At 39.3% G+C, this 21,668-nt stretch overlaps 2 protein-coding genes and 2 pseudogenes across 8 annotated transcripts; 2 read left to right on the top strand and 2 right to left on the bottom strand.

The window, feature by feature from the left end:
• Positions 1–555: 555 nt before the first annotated feature.
• Positions 556–1,734, top strand: LOC143538602 (uncharacterized). Of its 6 annotated transcripts, none has more exons than XR_013136274.1 (4): positions 556–843; positions 928–992; positions 1,276–1,380; positions 1,470–1,734. XR_013136274.1 is itself a non-coding variant. In XM_077032121.1 (4 exons), exons 1-3 carry the CDS (start codon positions 556–558, stop codon positions 1,377–1,379), a joined length of 441 nt encoding a protein of 146 aa, XP_076888236.1. In that variant the 3' UTR covers position 1,380; positions 1,470–1,728. The 6 variants fall into 6 exon arrangements, 4 of the variants coding, with proteins under 4 accessions (XP_076888236.1, XP_076888235.1, XP_076888237.1 ...); XR_013136275.1 differs by having other exon boundaries at positions 1,467–1,734; XM_077032121.1 differs by having other exon boundaries at positions 1,292–1,380; positions 1,470–1,728.
• Positions 837–6,277, bottom strand: LOC143538598 (phospholipid:diacylglycerol acyltransferase 1-like; annotated as a pseudogene).
• Positions 6,278–7,859: 1,582 nt separating this feature from the next.
• Positions 7,860–9,653, bottom strand: LOC143538571 (mechanosensitive ion channel protein 10 pseudogene; annotated as a pseudogene). Its single transcript, XR_013136267.1, has 3 exons — positions 9,489–9,653; positions 9,190–9,392; positions 7,860–8,207 (listed from the first exon to the last, which is right to left on the bottom strand). The product of XR_013136267.1 is annotated as a mechanosensitive ion channel protein 10 pseudogene (transcript).
• Positions 9,654–19,967: 10,314 nt separating this feature from the next.
• LOC143538583 (protein BIG GRAIN 1-like B) lies at positions 19,968–20,976 on the top strand. The gene has a single exon (XM_077032102.1). It carries the CDS (start codon positions 20,026–20,028, stop codon positions 20,974–20,976), a length of 951 nt encoding a protein of 316 aa, XP_076888217.1. The 5' UTR covers positions 19,968–20,025.
• Positions 20,977–21,668: the final 692 nt, after the last annotated feature.

Below are 21,668 nucleotides of genomic sequence, written 5' to 3'. Positions count from 1 at the left end.
AACGAGAACAGTAATGACAACGGTGTACCTGAAGTATCCGTTGGTGAGGATGTTCAGGAATGTGATGACAATGGTGAGACGAAGAGTTCGACTATAACAGAGGATGAATCCAAGGTAACTGAAGAAACCACTGATGATACTGCTCTGGTGAGTTCATCTTATCTTATAAACACTAGCATTATGAACTTGAAATGGATTTTGACTATCTACTTATTAAGAGCGTGCAGGTGGATGCTGAAAAAGAGAGTGGTGATACTGATAACGTGAACATCCCTGAGAATGCAGAAGAAATTAAAGTCGATCTGAAGTCAACTGAGAAATCTAAGATTGACGCCGAAAATGAAGTCCATAACGAAAGCAAGGTAATTACATTGTCTTCAGATTCTGTTAGCCATGGCGTGAAATGAATATATCTAAACACTCTTTTGTGACGGTTCGGGTCGTTACTTGAACCGCCAATTATACACAGAAAGAGCCCCATCCGGATGAAAAAAGTGATCATGAGGATGCTACAAAAGAAATCATGGTTAGTTCATCTTTAATATGAACCTGTAAATGCAATCTTTCATTAGTGATGACAAGAATTTGCTTTCAACCATTAAAAAGCTGAACTCTATGCAGGAAGAACAGAACTCTGCGGTCCCGGATGGTGATGCAAAAGCTGGATTACTGAACACCGGAAAGCCCGAGTTGGTTGTAAATATTAGAGGAGATATCAGTAACTCTGTCATCCAAACTAAAGAATCTGAAAGCAAGAGAAGTAACAGTACATGTTCTGAGTCTAGCAATGGTGATGACACCACTCCCTCGGATTTATTGCTGCCAAAGACTCCTGACAAAGTGGTAAGAAAATATTTTGTTCCCAAAACCTGAATCTTCTAAACAATCTTTTGGTCTCTTTCTGATAAATCTAATTTCTGTTACCAGACAAAAACATCAACAGGCTCAAGAAGTTGCTGTTCCTGTTCCTGGTGGCGGTACATCTGCAGCAGGTTCGTACTCCGTTCTCTTTCTCATCCAGCTTACGAATGAGCTGACTCAAGTTATTTTTAATCTCTAGCAGGTCAAACAAGTAAAACAAAAAAATAAGCTCAAGAAGGTAGCAAGTCAAACAAATAGTCTTGCAGAAAGCATATTTCTAATGCACAAAAACTATCTACACATAATTATTATTAAAAAATAAGATCAATGCTATTTGTCATGCTAGTTGTTTTTCATAAACTGAAATCTTAAAACAATAAAAAAATATTCTTGATTCTTATTTCTACTTTATAGCCTTGTTATATTACAGAGTTGTTTTTTACGGAGGGCAATTCTGGAATAAATTGGTCTCGTGCTTTAGGTGGATGACAGGTCAATGTTCTAGCAAAAAAGATTAAGGTATGTGCACTAGATTGTTTGTCATATAATATACACGTTTCATGTTACTGTTGGCTGATGCATACATTGTTTTCTTGATTGTGCAGGAGAAATCATCCACGTATTATGTACATGATTGGTTCCTATTATCGTTTTGTTTGTAAGGTTTTGTGTTTAAACACGAGTGTGATGTTGATGTATACCAACAAAACAAATTTTACCATTTTGAACACCGAGCATGTGGATGTGTAACACGAAGTATGAAGCATCTGGACACATTTAAGGAGTGTATGTGGATGTATGACACAAGGCATGAAAAATCCGAACGCAATTAAGGAGTGTTTAGGATTTGGTTTTTCAAACATCTTATGCATACTAGTCACCCTTAACAATTAAAAAAACCTTGCATCAAGACCTACACACAAAAGTCTAACAATGAAATATGGCAAAGCATATATCTATTATCACCTAATATGGGTTAAAACTTAAAGGTACATGAGTGTTAGCATGTAGCTAATAAAATATATACATGCTAATTCTATCTACACATGTCGACAAACAGGATATAGTTCGGTTTTTAATAAAGATTGTTTCCTCATTCCAACTCGATTATCATCACCATTCAAAAAGCTTCTTTGCTTAATCTGATTATTGTTTGATATTTTGTCTTGGCATCTAACATAAAGGTAAAGAGTATAATACAGATTGAATATATGTCACCCGGTGTGTATTAAGATGCTTACAATCTCCCACAATCACTTTACTCAACGCAATAAGTTGATTATTATAGTGAAATTTGCACAAAATAGCAATGAGACTACTTTCATGCTCTTACTAAAAAAGTCAATGCTTGGTAAAAGTAGTAGCCTATGATTGGTAAAATATATAAGCAGGTTGTTATGATTGATTAAAAAATTGAAAACGTAAAGTTTAATCTTACTCAAAAGGAACAGACAAGTTTTGGTGTGTCAACCAACCCGTTTTGACTTTTGACCCATTACTCAATCCGCCCACTACTAGTCTACTACAGTATAAAACAACAAACAAGACTCACCGAGTGTATTTACAGTTGTAACTTAATCCTTTCTGACCATTTAAAAATATCAGAATAAACTTGATCTCCTCCTAGATCATCTCCAGTGGCTCCAGCTGCAACCCTTATAATATCTTCAATCAAAGCAAAATTCCCCATTATATCAACATGGTTTCCGCTTTGTGTTCCTCTGCCCTCCAAAAGAGTTGCAGGCGGGGCGTGATTATATTCCTTAACATAAGTTTTAATCCCCGAAGGATTAAACCGTGTTATTCCCCGCCAAGCTTTTGCACACATGAAACCCGCACTTAAAACGGGAACTGTTTCATCCCCGTCAACAGAATACACCCCGGATCTTAAACAACCTTGCTCGTTTCCACCCTCTGCTAAGCCATCAATTTGGAAAGGAATATAACACTCTGAAGCTGGACTTGATTTATAAACATATGATCTTTCGGTCGGTAAACCAACTCCATACATAGAAAATATCTCCATCTCTGGGGCATTTGGTAATCTGGTTTCCAAGGGATTTGACCAGTACTTATAATGCTCGTATTTTTTATCGTTTAAATTATCAGCTATCCCATAGGAATAATGAGCATCGCCACGCTTCATCATCCTTGGTGCCACAAATTGCAGAAGTTCCAAAACGGATTCAACAGTAAAAGCTTTGTAATCTGCAACCGCTTTGATACCTCCAATTCCCATTTCATGATATTCATTCCATACATCTCGACATGATCTGTTTGCAAAATTATTACCCTTCACAACACCTTTAAAGGCCACCCTCTCAACTTTTGATGAATGTAATTCAGCAACACCTTTCCCAAATGATATTATTCTCCCATAATTATGAGATTTTAAATCATCAAAACCTGTTGTTTGAGTATCATTATTTTTTATTTTCTTATCAACACAGACATGATCAGCATCTGGGGCCCAATCTAGTGTACCCCAGATGGCGTCTCCACCTTTTGGTATTAATGACATTGTTGAATCCCATGTGCGTGTCATCCTCATTATATGTTGTAATGTTTGAAAACCGAATATATCTAAATCAAGAACACCAGGTGCAACAGCCCTGTATGAATAACAAATATGGAGGATTATAATTTATGAGTAACAAATCTTGCATTTAGCTTATATAATTTTATACAGTTTAATAATAGTACCTGGCTACAGCAATATCCTTAGCTTCAGCAGAAAAAAGGCCTGTAACAATTTTTGGAAGCCCTAAAAAGGGCCCACCAATATTCAACACAGCTTTTATATGCTTAGCACACCAATCTGATCCACCACCACCACCCATTGGAGCTGGTGCTTCGACCCATTTCATAAAATGTAAAAAGTACAAAACACCCATAGAATGTGGAATTATAACCGCCTTTTCACCACTTGTGGTTACCATGAGTTCTATATTGCTTTACATCCTGCTTAAAGCTTGATCTCGTACCTGATTATCATAATTTATTAAAAAAAGGAGCAATATTTTTATAAGTAATTATGTGAAAAATGTTGTGAAAAAACATACCTCAGTATTCTGGAATGAGAGCCTCCAATCATAAGCAGCCATATACATGTTTTTTTCTTCATACCCGATGCGGGCCAAATTGGCGATCAAAACTGCCCATACAAAATATCCTGCAGCAAAGTAATCGGCTGCCACAAGTCCAGATACGGGCCTGACTCGTACACCAGGAGGGTCCAGCCCGGTTTCATTATCCAGTGACATATGTTCAATCCAGCACAAGGGCCTGCAGATAATACACGGTAAATATTGTTTAAAAAAATATTAGTAATTTTAACTTCAATAATAAAGACTAAAAAAGCTAAAATACAAACACAGTCCCATACACCCACTACCATACATTTTCATGTCAATGATTTCAACAAAATAGGTTTGATTTTTATGTTTCAGTAATTAACTGAAAGTTGAAGCATAAAAAAGTTTAATTTGACCCTTATTACTTATTACAAATTGATTATCCAGTCCTTTCAATTTTATACCTTTTAATTTAAAAGAATAAAAGCAAAACACAACTTTTTTGGTTCCAACAACTTTAGGTAGGAAAGTGTAAAAAAAAACATTTACCATGGAAGGCGTGTAGATACAAATGTTTAGACTAAAGGACAATATTGATTTTTCAAAGCATTAAAGCACAAGCATGCCTAATTTGACATTTTAACCCCTTTAACCAAGGATTTTTCAACTCTTCTTTCAATTCAGCACATGTTCACTTTCCAAAACCAAACTGCCCAAGACAGTACTGAATTAAGTTCCTAGTGGTCCACACTATGAAATTTATATTTTTCATTAACAGCGTTTGGATGCATGTATTGAAAGATACTGTATGATACCAAATAATTGATTCACATAATCTACTTCAATAAAACTTGGTGCACCAGATAGTATGTTGATCTATGCCTTAAAACTTTGCAAACATAATTTTTGACGTTTACTATAGTTTGGTACATTCTGATTATCTAGGGAACTAACAGATAACATGTCAAATCAAGATGCATAAGTAAATCTATTGCCATTAAATGATCGAAACCAAATTCTTCATTTTGTGAATGATAAAAGATGAATGAAATGCAATGATAACATCATAAAAGTACAATTACTAGGGTGCAAACGAGCCGAGCTGCTCGAGATCAGATTGATAAAAAGCTCGAAACAAGCCAAGCCGAGCTTAGGCTCGTTTAAGGTTTTCTCACAATATATAAAAGAATAATTAAAAATTGTATATAAAATTATTAATAAATAATAAACGAGCCAAGCTCAAGCTCTTGTAATAAATAATAAATGTTAATTACCTTTTATATACTTCACCAAACGTGCCACCCCAAAGCCGCTTCCTAAACAAGCCATCCATACAGGGGTGTCCTTCCCACAACTCAAGCCCACCAGTCACAATGCCAGGTACAAAAACAACCGGATGCTTTGCCTTTAGCCCTTCTTTATGCAACTTTACACCCGGCGGGTCAGGCGTTGGCCCGGTTATTGCCTCCGTGACGTACTGCGGGAACGACGCCGGCATCGCACTGTATAAGAACAGCAAAAACCACCAAACCGAACATATTAATCCGATCGACCAACAGCAACTATCTACACATGACCGTCTACTCCTCTTTCTCTTCAAACTGTTGATATCATTCAAAGTGTTAGGATGAAATACAAATAACTCTCAACTTTAGCGTGAGAAACGTAAAATAACTAGAGTAATTATGGTAACACTAAAGTAATTATTATTACTCAACCTTTTTTCTAGTGTAACTACTCTAGTTTAGGGGTGTAAAACGAGCCGAGCTCAGCTCGTTTTGAGCTCTTTTTCTAACTCTCGATCAGCTCAACTTGTGAATTTGTTTTTTCAAACTCAGACTCGGCTCTCAGCTCGGCTCAGCTCATTTATTTATAAATCAATTTATTATTATTATTATTAATCAATTTATATATTTTGAGAAAAATCTTAAAGGCGCCTAAGCTCAATTGGAGCTCATGCAGCACCTTAAAGTAGCTTGAGCTCAACTATGTAGTGTAAAAAATAATACATAAAAGTCCAAAAGAGATAAAAACCTAAAAATACACGCGAGCCTAAACTAAACACAAGTGGTTAGATCGGGCTCGCATATCCAAGCTACTCGAGTAGCTTGGTTAGTTTAAAACTGTAGAATAATAATAATAATAATAATTATTATTATTCTAGTTATTTTAACGTTTAGTAGTACCTGCTATTGAAATCCTTGGTATAATTCTCCTTGTCCGTCGTCTTCCGTTGTTCGAACTTATTATCGTCGATTATTCTGGATGCAGATTGCTCGCCGGAAGTCGTTGTTTTATTGGAATTACCGCCTTTTTTCCTCCTTGACGCCGGCATATTTATTTATTTACTTAGGAATAATATAATATAATGTGTGTGTGAATGAAGATATATTAATGAAACAAATATTTATAAGGTGTTGGAATGAATAGTAAGCTTATTATAAACCCTAACTATTAATTAGCTAAGTTGTAAAATAAATATATGGAGACGAGTGAGTATATATTATTAATATGTATGTGTGTATGTATACAAACAAAGAAAGAAAGAAAGAAAGAAGAGGAAACAAACAGAGAGTGAGAGAATATTCCGGCTATTGGAGGTTGGAGAATCTTCGGTGATATTGATTTGGTTTGTACTTGTCACGAAACTAATCAAACTTTTCAAGAAAAAGAAATTGTTAGTATAGGTTATTTAAGAATAACTATTTTATTTTACAATTTTAAAGTCAGATATTTATACAAGTAAAGTCAAAATCTATGCAGTTAATGCCAAAAAATAGCGGATATCGGTCAATGACCGATATCTGAGATATCGGTTATTGCGGTGGGATACCGGTATATATATATATATATATATATATATATATAAAACACCAAAAGTTATCTAATAATAATACTTAAGTCTTAATACCAAAATCATAAAAGTCAATAGTTCAAAACACAAAGTAACAATATTTTTAATTTAAGACATGATTTAATCACTTAATCGAAAGCCATAAATATATAAGCATCAGCAGCGGCTGAAGAAACGGGTATCGGAGATGAGCATCAGCAGCGATTGAGATATTTTTAGGGAAATAAGCTGATCGTTCAATAATAATCATAATGAAATTGGGCTATGGGCTTACAGTTTGGGCCAAAAAAAGTAACAATTGGGTTAAAAATATTAAACTGATAATCTCACCGTTATTTCCGATATATCGGTGGCCAAATATCGGCGAAATAGCGGCAAAAAGCGCCGCAAATATCGGAACCGCTATTTGGACCGATATTTCGACCGCTATTTTACAGTCGGACCAATAACCGCTATAACACCGCTATTGATAGCATAGATCAAAATGGACATGATTAATGGATTCATGTGGTCAAATGTGAAAATAATATTATACATAAAAAATTGTGTTGGGTAAATAGGTATACGTTAATAAGTAATCGGGTGTTTTAAACATAAATATGTTATCAAGGTAGGTAGGGTAAATTGGTATGCCACCAAATCTTATACGTATGGAAAGATATCTAAACTAATCTCATAGCCGACCACACGATCTTGTACATATTCTAAATGTTTTGAATTTCGAGTATTTTGAATAGGTTCGGGTTTCATTGTCATCTTTAATCTTTTTTTTTTTCAAAAGTTTTTTTTTGTCGTGAACCTTAATAGGTGACGTTTGGTGAAGTTTGTACCTTTGGCGTGAATCGTGTACCCTATTTTTTGACATGAATCTTAATAGGGTGCACAAACGCTGATCATAGCGAAATCTGCTGAGTTAGATGCTGTTGATGTCTGATTGGAGGTCGTGACGGGTTACACCCCCACCACCCTTATACGATAAAATGTGATATGAAAACAACGAGAAACGTAAATGATGAATTATTTATTTTTTTTCAAAAAAAGAAAAAGAAAAATTATATATACTCAAAGAAATAAAATAGAATAAAAATTATATGGCCGTTACAATTGAAAATCAACATATCCAGTAGCAATGTAACGATCATGACAACCGTGTGACGGTGTTGGCCGGTGGCGATGCAGAGTCTATATACCTAACCAGAATCTCTTGTGGAAGAAGATGATACTTGATTCCGAGCTCTTCGAATACGTTCTTCAGCTCCATCACCAGGTTCGATCTTCTATTGCTTTTCTCGTCGTAGTTCTGAAAGTTAATCGTGTGAGTTACGTAGAGTGACATTTTCATCTTATTCACTTCTTCGATCTCTCTAACCCTAATGCTGTGATTCGGACGCCATAATTGAGGTTTGCTTTCTATGTACCTGATAAATTAAATCACACATTAACATCTACGTTAAATATAAATTGTAATTGTAATAATCTAATCTCGATATCGTACTTTAATTGCACGAGAGGGTTATTGTTAATTTTGAACTTGTTTTGGTTTTTTGAATTTGAAGAACATTTGTTTAGTAATATACAGTATTCAGTGAGCACGCACAACGAGTCATAATCGGATTGGTAAAAAGCTCGAAATGAGTTGAGCCTTAAATAAAGCTTGTTTGGTTATTGAGCCCGAGCTCTGGCCTTGTATGATTAGATCGTTTAGGCTCGCCGAGCCTTAATGAGCCTTTTGTATTTTAAGTTCTAACTCTTTGGACTTCTATGTATTAATTTCACACTGGACAATTGAGCTCGAGCCGACTTTGGCTTGTTTATAGTGTTGCACACGAGCTCAAGCCAAGCTTAGGCTCGTTTAAGGTACTGCACGAGCTCGAGCGGAGCTTAGGCTCGTTTAAAGTATTGCACATGATGAGCTCAAGCCAAGCTTAGGCTCGTTTAAGGTACTGTACACAAGCTCGAGCTGAGTCTAGACTCGTTTAAAGTTTCTCAATATATAAAAATAATTAAAAATTGCATATAAATTAATTAAATAATAAACGAGCCGAGCTCGAGCTTGGAAAATGACTCACGAGCCGAGCTCTGTAAGTCAAAACGAGCTGAGCTCTAGCCTAGTCAAGCTCGGGTTCGGCTCGGCTTGTTTGCACCCTAAATGCACAAACCATGAATTAGGTCTCCAATTGATAAGTTAAATCCGAAATCCTGCCCTTGTTGTAAAGCCCCAAAACATCTACCTTCATTGCTTGTTTCCTACACAGAATAAGACACTCTACCCTTAATCGAAACTACATACATCACATATCTAGTCCTGAGTTGCTACAACAATTCTATTGAAGTAGAAGATGAACAAAATTTAATCAGTTGCTATAATAAGAGAGAGAGAGAGAATTATAATCGACATACGCTTTAATTTTAGCTTTTAGAGCTAAGATTTTCTCCACTGAAGTAGCAACATCCAAATCAAACTCCACATAATCGGCCATTTCAGGGCCTCTGTTGAAATTGCTAATGGCTTTTGTAGCCAAGATTGCATTCGGGTAGTAGATCTTCTCGTTGTCATATCTTAGGAAGACGGTTGTTAATATGTTGACTTCTTCTACAACAACCTATAGTTTTATGTTCATTAAATAAGTAGAACGACTCTGCGTAAAAGTTAAGGGCAATTTAGGAAGCAGGCTAGGTAGTTAGGACCCATGAGTTACCTGAACACCATCAACAACACAACGATCACCAACATCAAACGGGTGCATCACAAACACAAATATGATGGCTTCAAATGCACTCTTAGCAGAGGTCCCAAACATGAAAACACCAAGTAATAACTGAGATGAGATGAAAAGCAATACTTCGGTTGTAGCAATCCCCATGAGTAGTAACCAAACGATTATGAGCACAAATAATGTAAGCCCTGAAACAAGCTTGTTTAGCTCTTCTATGGCTGAAGAAGCGTGTATCGACTTACTTGTATACGATCAACGTTCCTCGGGTACGAGTGTGCTATATCACCGATGGTTTTCCGAGATACGAGTTCTTCCCCCTACAAAACGAACAGTACCGTGAGCTTACCCCTCAGAAAGGGACAGAGGGGTCCTCTTTGGGGTAACCCTCCGGTGTGAGAATCAGATATTGTAGGAGAGGATAATCAGGATGTGAAAATGAGTAAAGGACTTAGAATATATTTTCTTGCCTGCCTCCAACTGTGGAGGCGGCCTAGTATTTATAGTGCTAGGGTTTTCAATGATTTGGCTCAGACCCAGTTAGGGCCTTTTTGGCCTCCTCCTATTGCTTCGCGCCACGTGTACTTAGGACACCTGGTGCTTTTTCATTGATTATTCTCTGACCAAGGTATTTCACCTGACCCATGTGCCATCACGTGGTGGCACATGGGCTTTGCTGAGTTGTCCACCCTTCATTGGCAGCTGTCAACATCAACACATTCTTTATTCCATAAAAGATACCTTCTGGAAGGTTGTCTGATGAGTACAATCATGGTTGTCCTTATCCTGATTTGGATTAGACTATTGTCTCATTTGTTGTGTGTCGCTTACGCGCGGCCTTTATGCGCCTATCCCGGGGATGCGCAGGGTCTTCTCTTTATTCTCACACTAAATGTGTGTGTTGTGTGCATATGTGATATGCGCCACGCGCAGATGTTTCATGCGCTTGCGCTTAGGTTTTGGCTTTGTGTCTTCATGACATCCTGATTTCAAGCCTCTTGTCTATATCTTGTGGGTTGACCCGCCCCGCTCGATGTTAAGGTGGGTGCATACCCCTTCAATCCCCCCCCAGTCTAATGTGTGTCTTGTCTCGCGCGAGCGAGGTAAGATAGATATTAGACTTAATAGTTTGCTTTTTCAATAGGGTTTGTTTTTTCTTTTTCTTTTCTTGTACGCGCGTTGCGCGAAATTCCATCCCTTTGGTTAAAACGAATCGTCAATGCACGTGGTTGGTTGGTGTTGACATGCATCAGAGATGGAGACATTATGTGTCAGACCTTTCGTGTGCTCGAGGTGCTACAGTGGCTTTTCACGTCTCCTCATACAGTGTCAGGAACACGTGTCGCGCTTATGTTGACCTACGCCTGCGAGTGGGGGCGCGTGAGCGTAGATCTGATTGTTACTTGTTTCTCTTTCTCTCTCCTGGGCCTATAAAACCAAACCTTTTGAACGGTTTTTTCTTCATCTCCATTGTCATTTTCAGAGCTTTTGCCTATCATTTACATTCCGATTAAGAGCTTTCGTCTTTGTCCCTGAATTCCGTGCTTAAAGTAACCATATTGTTCGATTCGCAATTGTATGTCTGATAACCCAGACACCACAATTTCCTCAAGTAAAGGCCGTGTAAAATCAGTGGTTATGTCTACTTTGAAGAAAACCGGCAAGGGTACTCGGGTTGCCGAGGCCTCGTCGGAGGAGGGAGGGAAGAACAAGGCGGTGAAGAGATGGGATGAGATTCCCTGCAAGTTGAAACAACCTGATTTTGATAATCTCGTCGCCTCTCAGGGTTTTCTCCCTGAGTATGGTTGTCTGCTCCCGGCGACCGGGAAAACGGCGGCGGATCCTCCCGCGGCTATATCTCTTTATATTCTTATTTTTTCACCCACTGTAATCTTCGTCTTCCGATGACGAGGTTTATAGGTGCGCTCCTCCAATTTTACGGGATTCATATATCTCAAGTCCATCCCTGTGGATTAGTGCGCATGACTCATTTTGAGTTCATGTGCAAAGCTCAGCGCGAGGAGCCCACCCCTCGGCGCTTTCAATATTTTTATAAGCCGAAAATCCAAGATTCTTGGTTCTCGTTCACACCGCGCAGTCAGAAGGTTAAGTGCTGCACTGTTACCTTCAAAAGCCTTCATGACTGGGCTGAAAAATTCTTTTATATCAAGGCTGGTGTTATTCCCATTCGTATGACCATGCGCGCGATCACTTTTGCGCCCGCGGATGACAATGTCCTTAAGAACCCAACGGGCACGTGGGTTAAGAAGTTATCTGCTGAACCATCCCCCGCCAAGAATATTTGCGAGGAAGCGCTGGTGGGGGTTGGTATGAGCAAGAGGTGGACTGACAGCGAGACTGAGCCTGTCATCCGTGTTGATGACTCAGGTGGGTTGTTTGTTCATTGCATTAATTCTGCCCGAGTATAATTCGTTTTGCTGATATCACTTGTCTTGTTTTATGCAGACATCAAGGAATACATCCACGCCGCCTATGACGAGCATACGGAGGGTGGATCTGCTGCGCTGAACCCTGGGGAAACCGCCTTTCCTGATCGTTTTGACGATATGTTTATTCCTGTTGACTTAGAGTTTTGCCTTGACAGCGATGTGCCTGGTAAGCCTTTGTATTTGTGCTTAGGCTTTTAGAATACCAAATTTGGTTTTATCATTTCTGTTGCGCGTATTGTAGATGCGCTCGCTAATTATGAGTTAGAGCCTGTGGAAGAGGAAGGGGATGAGGCAGAAGCTGAAGCGCAAAAACTCAAGCGCAAGGCTAAAGGCAAAACTGGCGCAGGGGCCAGTAAAAAACAGAAAAAAGATGATGCCTCTGTTGCCCAGAATGTTCCTCCTACTCAAGTGAAGGGACTTGAGAAAACCAAGGGTTTTACTTCCAAGTTTTCCTCGTCTTCTTTGCCTCAAGGTGTGGGCAATCCTCCGGTCCACACGAGGTATGGTGCTGCCACCTCATCTCTGCGCGCGGCGGACAAGGGAAGCGGTGCTGCGCCTGCTGTTTCGTCTTCTCCAACAGGTATACTTTGTTTATATTTTGTGGTTTTATGAGCGTGATTCCGATAGAGTTATTAATGAAGCTTTGTTCACTCAAATGTTTGTAGAGCCGGCAACGTTGGTGGCTCAACCTCAGGCGCAGCAAGGTGCCAAGGCTATGCCGAAGGTTGTTTTGAAGTCCTCTGTTTTGCCCTCAAAAAGGGGGAAAATGGACTTCATGGCGATGCTTAATTCGCGGACTGCGGTGCGCCAAGGTATTTATTGTGCTTTGATTGTCTGATTTTTTTCCTTTAGTTCAAGTCATGAATCATTTCTCCTTGTTGGTTTTTTCATAGGAATTATAGCTGGCACACAAGCTGCTGGTGGCACTGCTAGCGCTGGCGCCGTTAGTTCTGCTCCTGCTCCAACAAGTACTGAATCTCCCCTCATTGGGATCACTAAGGAGTAGGAGACTATTTTTCGCGCTGCTCTAACAGCGTCAAGACCTCCCTCACCTCCTCCTGCGCGCAGCCCTCCTCGTGAGACTATTTTTGATTCTTCCAAATCGCAGGAGAAGAGACCTGTTATAGAGGATGATGAGGAGATTAATTTTGAAAATTCTGATGGTGGCCGCGTAAGCCCTATAGCGCCACGAGATTTCGTGGCGCAGCCTTTTTCTCATGGGGCAGGCAGGAGCTCATCAGCTGGCGCTAATCTTTCTGCCGGTTCTCCTCAGGTATAAGTTTATTTTGCTCCGCTGTGCAGACTTCCAAATTAGTGTTTAGATAACTAAAACGTTTCTTTGCGTTGCTTTGTGTTTGTAGGGAGCCGATCACATATACCGCCCGAGCTGGAGTATCACTGAAGAGAGCTCATTCCAATCCTTGGGCGTATGTGAAGACTTTTGGGCTCACTCTGTTCCTCCAGCTGAAAGGAGGTTTCAAGAGGACCGCGCTCGCGTGGATTTGCTTAATGACCACCTTTTTGCTGGGTCTGCGTTTTTTGCTGCCTCCCAAGAGCTTCGCAATGATTATATAAAGGTACGTGATGCCCTTGCGGAGGCCAAGCAAGAGGCTAAGATTTCTGCTTGGAATCTTTCTGATGCCCGAGAGAAAGCTGAGAAACTCCAAGCAGAACTTAGCGAGAACCGGGCAAGTTCCAACGCTGCTTTTGTGAAGCGCGGGCTTGAGCTGCAAGCTGCGCGGGAGAAACTGCAAGTGGCAGAGGCAGATGCGGCCAAGTACGCGCGTCGAGCGCGTGACCTGGAGTTGGCAGTGGAGGCGCATGACCAAACTATTGCGCAGGTTAATACTGAAAAATCTTTATTGGAGAGTGAGGTTGCACGCCTGAAGAAAGAGCTCGATGCTGCGCCAGCAGAAAAGAATGAAGCCTTGGCGGCAGCAGCGTCTGACAAAGAAGAGCTAAAACAAGCCAAGGAAACTGTTAAGTTGTTAAACTCTCAAATCCCTGCTCTTGAGACGTCTGTTTTTTCCCTCGCGTAGGACCGTCAATGGCTGATTTCACAAGGTGTGACTCGTTGCGCTTATGCCATGAAATACTCAGACGAGTTTCAGACCCTTGTGATGGACTGTAATGCGGCGTCGCGCTTGGTGGGTCGGGCTGAGGGGTTTAAGGATGGTTATGAATATGGCATGCTAAAGAAGAATCCATCCGACTACCCTTATCAGCTCGACGCTGTCTGCGCTGACATGGCTGAGGTGGGGGAGAAGTACTTGAATACTCCAATTCCCATCCTTGAGCAGGTATTTTAACCTTAATGAGTTTACTTGACTTATTTTCATAATCTTTCGTACTTATACTGTTCCTTGTGACTTGCAGATAGCCGCGCTTGCTGACCAGCCCGATCTTGGCGCTTTAAAGAAATTACTTGATGAATGTGAAGGGACTGGTGGCAATGATGATGGCGCGGGCAACGCTACCTCTGCCAGCGGCTCTGGCGTGGCCAAAGGACCTACTCCTGACGCTATCATGACAGAAGACGACTATATTCAAGACGAACAGCTTGATTATGGTAAGTTTGGAGATGACGAGGAGCGGGCTGCGCCAGATGCTGAGGGAGGAAATAATGATGAGGAAGATGAAGAGGCTGATATTAACATAGAGACTTGAAAAGCCCTTCTTGTTTTTTTTTTTTTTTTGTGTTTGTAGTTTTTACCTCATCATTTGTAAATTTGTAAACTTCTATGTTTCGGAATGAAATTTTGTTTTTCCCTTATTCGCATCTTGCGCATTCCCAATTCATCTCTTTATATTGCATGTGTGTGCTTGTTGAATATAAGGTATGCTTACACATTGAAACTTGAACAAGGTTGTAAGGAAATTATTTTTACTTAATCCTTAACAGTTGTCATATTTCAAGTTATTTTGCGATATTCTGAATATGCTGACACGTGCCTTGGCATTTCATTATTCCTCTTTTGCGCGACGTTATCGTGCATTTATTATAGGGAATTATGAATGAGTTTTTTAGCCTTTACGTGTCAGTATGTGTTACTCTGCCTATATCCATTATAATCCCATGCGCGGCCCCGACCTGAGACCTTAACAACTATGCTTTGGCATGTGCTTTGCCTTAGTTGTGCTTAGGTATTTTTATGGTCCAGCTGCGCAATATGTAGGATGGATGCTATGAGTAATTTGAGCTAAGGCTCATATTATTGGGCTAAGGCCCTGACGTTTTAGAGTTAAAACTCGTTAACGCGTCTGAGCTTGAAGCTCGCGCATGTATGTTTTACTTCGTTTTATTTTTAGTTTGATGTCAATACAATGTTGTCATATTGCTCAAAATTAATAAAGGGAAGTGTGAAATATGTATGCAAAAGGTAATAGAACGCATATTAAGAAAAAATAGAGCGTATCATTATTCATAATGGCTTAAAAAGCCTTGAGTACAAACTTGACAACTTTTACATGAAACATTTTCTAAGTTGTGCTGTGTTCCATGTGCGCGGGATCTTCTTTCCATTTAAATCTTTTAAAGCGTATGCGCCTTTTCCCAATTCTTCCGAGACTTGATAAGGTCCCTCCCAGTTGGGAGACATCTTTCCCGGGGTATTGCGCGACTAGCTTCATTGTTCCGAAGAACAAAATCATTCTTCTTGAAGTGGCATTCTTTCACGCGCTGATTGTAGTATTTTTCTAGCTTTTTCTTGTATTTGGCCTCACTGATGATAGCCGCCTCTCTGCGTCCCTCAAGTAAATTGAGATCCAACCTCCTTTCTTGCTCGTTATCCGTCTTACTGATCATGAGCACTCTATAGGATGAGCATCCGATCTCTGCTGGAATCATAGCCTCCGTTCCATAGGTTAGGCTGAACGGGGACTCGCCATTGCTGGTTTTGCTTAATGTCCTGTGCGCCCACAGGACATTAGGTAACTCCTCGACCCGTGCATGGGACTCTCCCTCCAACCTTTTCTTCAGCCCATTCAGCAAGCTTTGGTTCGCGCGTTCCACTTGGCCATTCCCTTGAGGGTGGTATACTGAAGTGAAGACCTGATTGATGTGCAATTCCTTGAACCAACTGGATATCTTCCTGTCAGTGAATTGTTTGCCATTGTCGCTCACGATTTCCATGGGCAGGCCAAAACGGCATACGATGTGGCTCCAAATAAATTGCTTCATTGCCTCGGCTGTGATTTTTGCCAGTGGCTTGGCTTCAACCCATTTTGTGAAATAGTCTACTGCCACTACCAAAAACTTTACTCGCCCTGGCGCTTGTGGTAAGGGACCCACAATATCAATTGCCCACTTGTGGAAAGGCCATGCAGAGGTCACCGGAATCAAGTTGTTCTTTGGCCGCATGGTATTTGGCGCATAGCTCTGACACGCTTTGCATTTTTGGATCTCTTTTAACGCATCCAAGTACATGCCTGGCCAATAGTAACCTGCGTTCATTGCCTTGGCGATCACCATGCGCGGGCCAGCATGTATTCCACAGATTCCTTCGTGTATCTCTCTGATCACATAGCTTGCTTCCTCAGCGTCTAGGCATTTCATGAGCGGTCCAAGATAAGAGCGTCGGTATAACGTACCATCGAGCATTTCGTAGTTCTGCGACTTGTGTCTTATCTTCCTCGCCTGTGCGCGATCGTCTGGTACCTTTCCCTCCTTCAAGAATTCCATTATTGGAGTCATCCATGATGAAGGTATTGTATGAATTACAAGAACAGACTTCTCTCCCACTGACGGGTTGCTCATTACTTCCACCCTGACATCTTTGCCAAAATGATCGAAGCTGGTTGATGCCATCTTACTTAGCGCGTCGGCAGACTTATTTTCACTGCGCGGAATGTGTATGATTCTGAAAAAGTCAAATTGTTCGGTGAGTCTCTTCGCCTGCTCTAGATACAGAGGCATGGTGTTCTCCTTGGCATCATAAAGGCCGTTGACTTGTGCTGCTACCAGGTATGAATCTACATGAGCCTCTAGCTTTTTAACTCCGAACTTGTGCGCGATGCGCAAACCAGCCAGCAGGGCTTCATACTCAGCTACATTGTTGGTGCTCTTGAAATCCAACCTGATTGCGTAAGTATACTCATGATTTTCTGGATCCACCAGTTTGAGGCCTGCGCCGGACCCTTCGTTGTTTGAAGCTCCATCAGTGAATAATCTCCAAACGTTTTTTTCATCATTGGCTTGCGGAGGGTCTACTTCGCGCTGAGCCTCTTCGACTTTTCCTTCAGGGATTTCTGCGATGAAATCAGCTAAGACTTGTCCCTTGATTGCTGGACGAGGCTTATAGGTGATCGTGTGCTCTCCTAGTTCCAGCGCCCATTTTGTCAGCCTTCCTGAGAGCGCGGGACGTCGCAAGACTTGCTGGATGTTGTAATCAGTCAGGACTTCAATAGGATGACTATTGAAATATCTGTGAAGCTTGCGCGACGCATGCGTTAGTGATAAAACTAACTTTTCTATGATGGTGTAGCGCGTCTCAGGATCTGTCAGCACCCGACTTACATAATAAATTGGTGTTTGGATTCCCTTGCGATCCACCAATAATACTGCGCCAATGGCGCGCTCTCCTGCTGACAGGTACAATGTTAAAGTTTCACCAGGTAGTGGAGCTGTGAGCGCAGGCAGATTTATCAGACATTCTTTTATCTCACTGAAAACTTGCTCGGCCTCAGGCGTCCACTTGAATTGGCTTTTCTTTAAGCAATTTCTCAATGTGTTAATGAATGGAGTAGATTTGCTTGCATGGTTTGCTAGGAACCTGTTAATTGATACCAATCTACCATTCAACTTTTGAACTTCCTTCATGGTGGATGGTGAGGGCATGCCAAGGATAGCCTCCACCTTCTCTGGGTTCACCTTGAAACCATCCTTGGTGATCATTACGCCAAGAAATTTCCCTTCTTCCACGCCGAATGTACATTTGCTCGGGTTGAGCTTCATGTTTACTTCCTTTAGGCGCCGAAGGGTTTCTTCGATGTTGGATATGGTTGAGTTGGGTTGGGTTGTGGATCTCGGTTATCAATGTAGGCCTGTAGCAGTTTATTACTTAACTTTCTATCAATCATGTAAATTCGAAGCTACTTTCAATAGCTTTGTGCATCTACCAATGGGGACACCACAATCCCGCATGATGTTATACTGTTATCAAAACCCCGCCAAAGAAACAATGCCCCCTGGACACCCCCCCCCCCCCCGGCTCCGCTGCAGCCGTCAATCACTTGGTGGCTTCAACGCTTCATCCCTATGAACCTCTCGGTTCGTTGGAACCAACCCTCTCGAACAAGCATTTAATTTACACTCCTAACTTGTATGATGTTTGCTATTGTTTCACTTTGATCTTAAATAAATTGAGCACCCGCTCTGGTCTCCCGTAAATAACGAATGGACTTATAGAATATCCTTGATCGTCCAGCTTATCAAAATGTATTTGCACGTTCAGCTCAAAACTAACTTGCCTGTATATATGCTTTATTCGTGCGTTGCCAATTATTTTTACCTTAATCAACCGACTCTCAAGCATTTGTGAAAATTCTAATACTAGTTATTGATAATGTGTAAATTTGTGTCACACTAGAATCGGATTACACAGTTTGAAGGAAGCTATTTCATTAGTGTGTAAATTTGTGACCGATGTCTTCAAATCAATAACAAAAAAATGATTTAGTTGCATAGAATGTTATTAAAAGAAATTATTTTCTGTCTTTTTTTGCTAACCAGTACAAGTTTGTTCGATTCAAAATTTGGCAGCTCACCTTTTTACACAACATAACACTTTAACTCTTGCATCTTTCAATGTAATTTTAAGAGTTTAAATTTTAAAAGCACGTTTCCATTTGTACTAGTCTGTTGCTTAAAATGGAATGAAATATTATATTGTCGTTTTCCTTAAAAAGATTAAGCAATATTACCATAGTTATTAGTTAGACATGTTTGATACAAAATTGGATATTAACTTGAATGAGGTGTAAAGTGGTATACATGTGACTTTGATAACATGTTTTGTATGATGTCATAAAATAACAATAAACGTTTTCAAAATCCAACTGCATGCAAATTAAGATTGTCTTAAGTTTCTTGATTAAAATGGTATGAATTATTAATTTATAGAAGGTGATTTAAACAAAACATCAAATAAATATAGGTGGTGGCCAAACCTTTTACTATTCTTTAAAAAGTTTATTTTATATTCGAAACGAAGATTTTATAAGATAATAAAACATATTTTTACTCCAAATAAATATATATATATATATATATATATATACACACACGATAAAACGTGTGTTTATCAAACAATAAGAAGAAGAGTGCCTTTATGTTTAGATTGAAACTTGATTAGGGCGTCTTTAGACACGTGCGAGGTGTGCAGTCATACAAGGTCCACTAACCCAAAAAGACCCATAATGTTTTTAAAATTATATATAGCATGGGCCTATATTTTTACTCGCACAGGGCCTCTAAGGGCTAACGCATTCTCAAAGAGGGACTTGGACTTGACTATATATAAACTTATGAAAAAAATTATAACTTTATCTTATAAAACTGTTATATTATCTTGATGATTATCTTGGCTATGCATAAATTGCTTCTAGAATGTTATTTATTTTGGAATTTAAACATTTTGAATCTTTTGATGATTGTAACAAAAGTAAAGTGATTATCAAATAATTAGAAAACAAGTGAGCCACACTAATCAAGCTAATTTCAGTGTAATGATGTATTAATTAAAAAACAAGTGACCCATAAACAGGCTAAAACTTAAATATTTACTATAGTAGAAAACAAGAGAATCAAATCTTTGTATAGTGACATCAATTTTTGTCATTTAACATATTCGACTTTTGATAGTTGCTCAGAAATCACACACCCACGCTTCTTTTCTTTTGTTTTCTTTTCCCACTATATATCTATCTCTCTTCTTTTATTAACATCTGCATATCTTCTTAGTTCTTACCATACATGTGTTGTTTCACGTGAACTAAGTTTCTTCTATTTATTGCAACGAATCCATACAACACTATCACTTCAATTCATCAAACAAACGAATTAGTAGATAAATATGACCGAGAGATACCCGCCGCATCGGAGGAAAACCCCGTCCTTCTCGTCTTCCCTCTTGGACTCCATTCTCCGCTCCATTGACGAAACCGACTTACACGAAGATAACTTACACCAACAAGTTCATCAACATGAATGGAAGTGGAAAAACAAACTTCATATTTCACAAACGCATCTGATAAACGAAGAAGAGCATGTTCCAAATGTTCCAAGTCTCCAGTGGATGGAGCCACTAGAGACTCGGAACAAGAGTAACAGAAACTGTTACGTTTGGAGTTCTGATAAGTTTGGTTTGGACTCAAGTAGTAGTGGGACGCCGTCCACTAACAGATCCTTACCAAACTGTCAGAACTCCTTCAAGATAATTCCAAAAACAGAAGAGGCGATTTTTCTCAATAATAATACTCAAAAGGCGAGTTTGAGTTCGACAAAACTTGAAGGAAAGTTTATGAGCTTGACAAAGCTAAGAGCTATGAAGATGTATCGCGATTTGAAGAAGGTGAAGCAGCCGATCTCACCAGGAAATCGGCTTTCTACATTTATTTCCTCTCTCTTCGCTTCTTCGAAGAAAGCGAAAAGAGAAGAGTCCATGCAGAATTTCAAATCATTGACGAAATCACGACCCATTAAACAGGACACGACGATGTCTTGTACGTCTTGTATGAGCAAAAAACAGCATAGTAGCAGTGTAAAAAGGTCGGTTAGGTTTTATCCTGTAATCGATACTGTTGTTCTTGATCGAAAATCCATCGATGAATGTGATTCAAATTCGACACGACAAAGGTCTGCAGTGAAGAATTGTAAAAACTATATGGTTAATATTGGAGACGGAGATGAAGATGAAGATGAAGATGAAGATGAAGATGAAGATGATCTGTTTGAATTGGAGATTGTTGGTGGAGAAGAATTGCCTGTGTTTGAAACCACAGATTTAAGGAAAATTAGGATCTAATTAGTCACTTTGTTCATCCTTTTATTTCAAAACTTATCAATAATCATTGTTGTGTGATTTATTAGCATGTGTTTAGATGTTGTTGAGTTTAAAAATTATTTTCATTTTGTTTTGTTTTGCTAGAATCCGAGCATGTTACAAAATGAAAACCACATAATTCGAACAAGCAAACTTAGAAGCAAATGTGTTACTACAATCAATACACATGAATTATTTGTGCACTTAACTTTTTTTAAAAAATACGTTATATTTTATTTAGCATTAGTTGATTTGATACTATTTTACTTGCATCACATTACTAGTTATGTTGGAAATCATAGTACTATAGTTTTAGCAAAACATATCTCATAAGTCATGTGTTTCTTGTGTGTCTATAATTGTAAACCATGTGAATTGAATCTCAATGATGTGAAAAGTGGTTTTGGTAGGCATCGGTGGGTGGGAAGGATATTAATATTAAGAAAAGGAAAAAGTATCAAACTTTATTTAAAAAGTAAGTAACGTTTGTGAATATATGTAACAAAATGTCCATTTTATTTGGAATTAAGGACAAGGGTCCAATGAAGAATCTTGCACAAGTCAAAATAAAGCATGATGGCGCACATGCAAAACACTACTTTGGCACCTAATCGAAATTCTAAAGTTGATTTTACAAGTTTTGCATTCATTGTGTATCACTAATCATCCACTTC

This window comes from Bidens hawaiensis, unplaced genomic scaffold (genome assembly GCF_021521415.1).
Source record: "Bidens hawaiensis isolate Kalapana, Puna unplaced genomic scaffold, B.hawaiensis_p1.1 tig00011646_1, whole genome shotgun sequence".
NCBI classification, from domain to species: Eukaryota; Viridiplantae; Streptophyta; class Magnoliopsida; order Asterales; family Asteraceae; genus Bidens; species Bidens hawaiensis.
The sequence above is the reverse complement of the archived record's forward strand: the minus strand, read 5'-3'. Positions and strand labels throughout refer to the sequence as shown.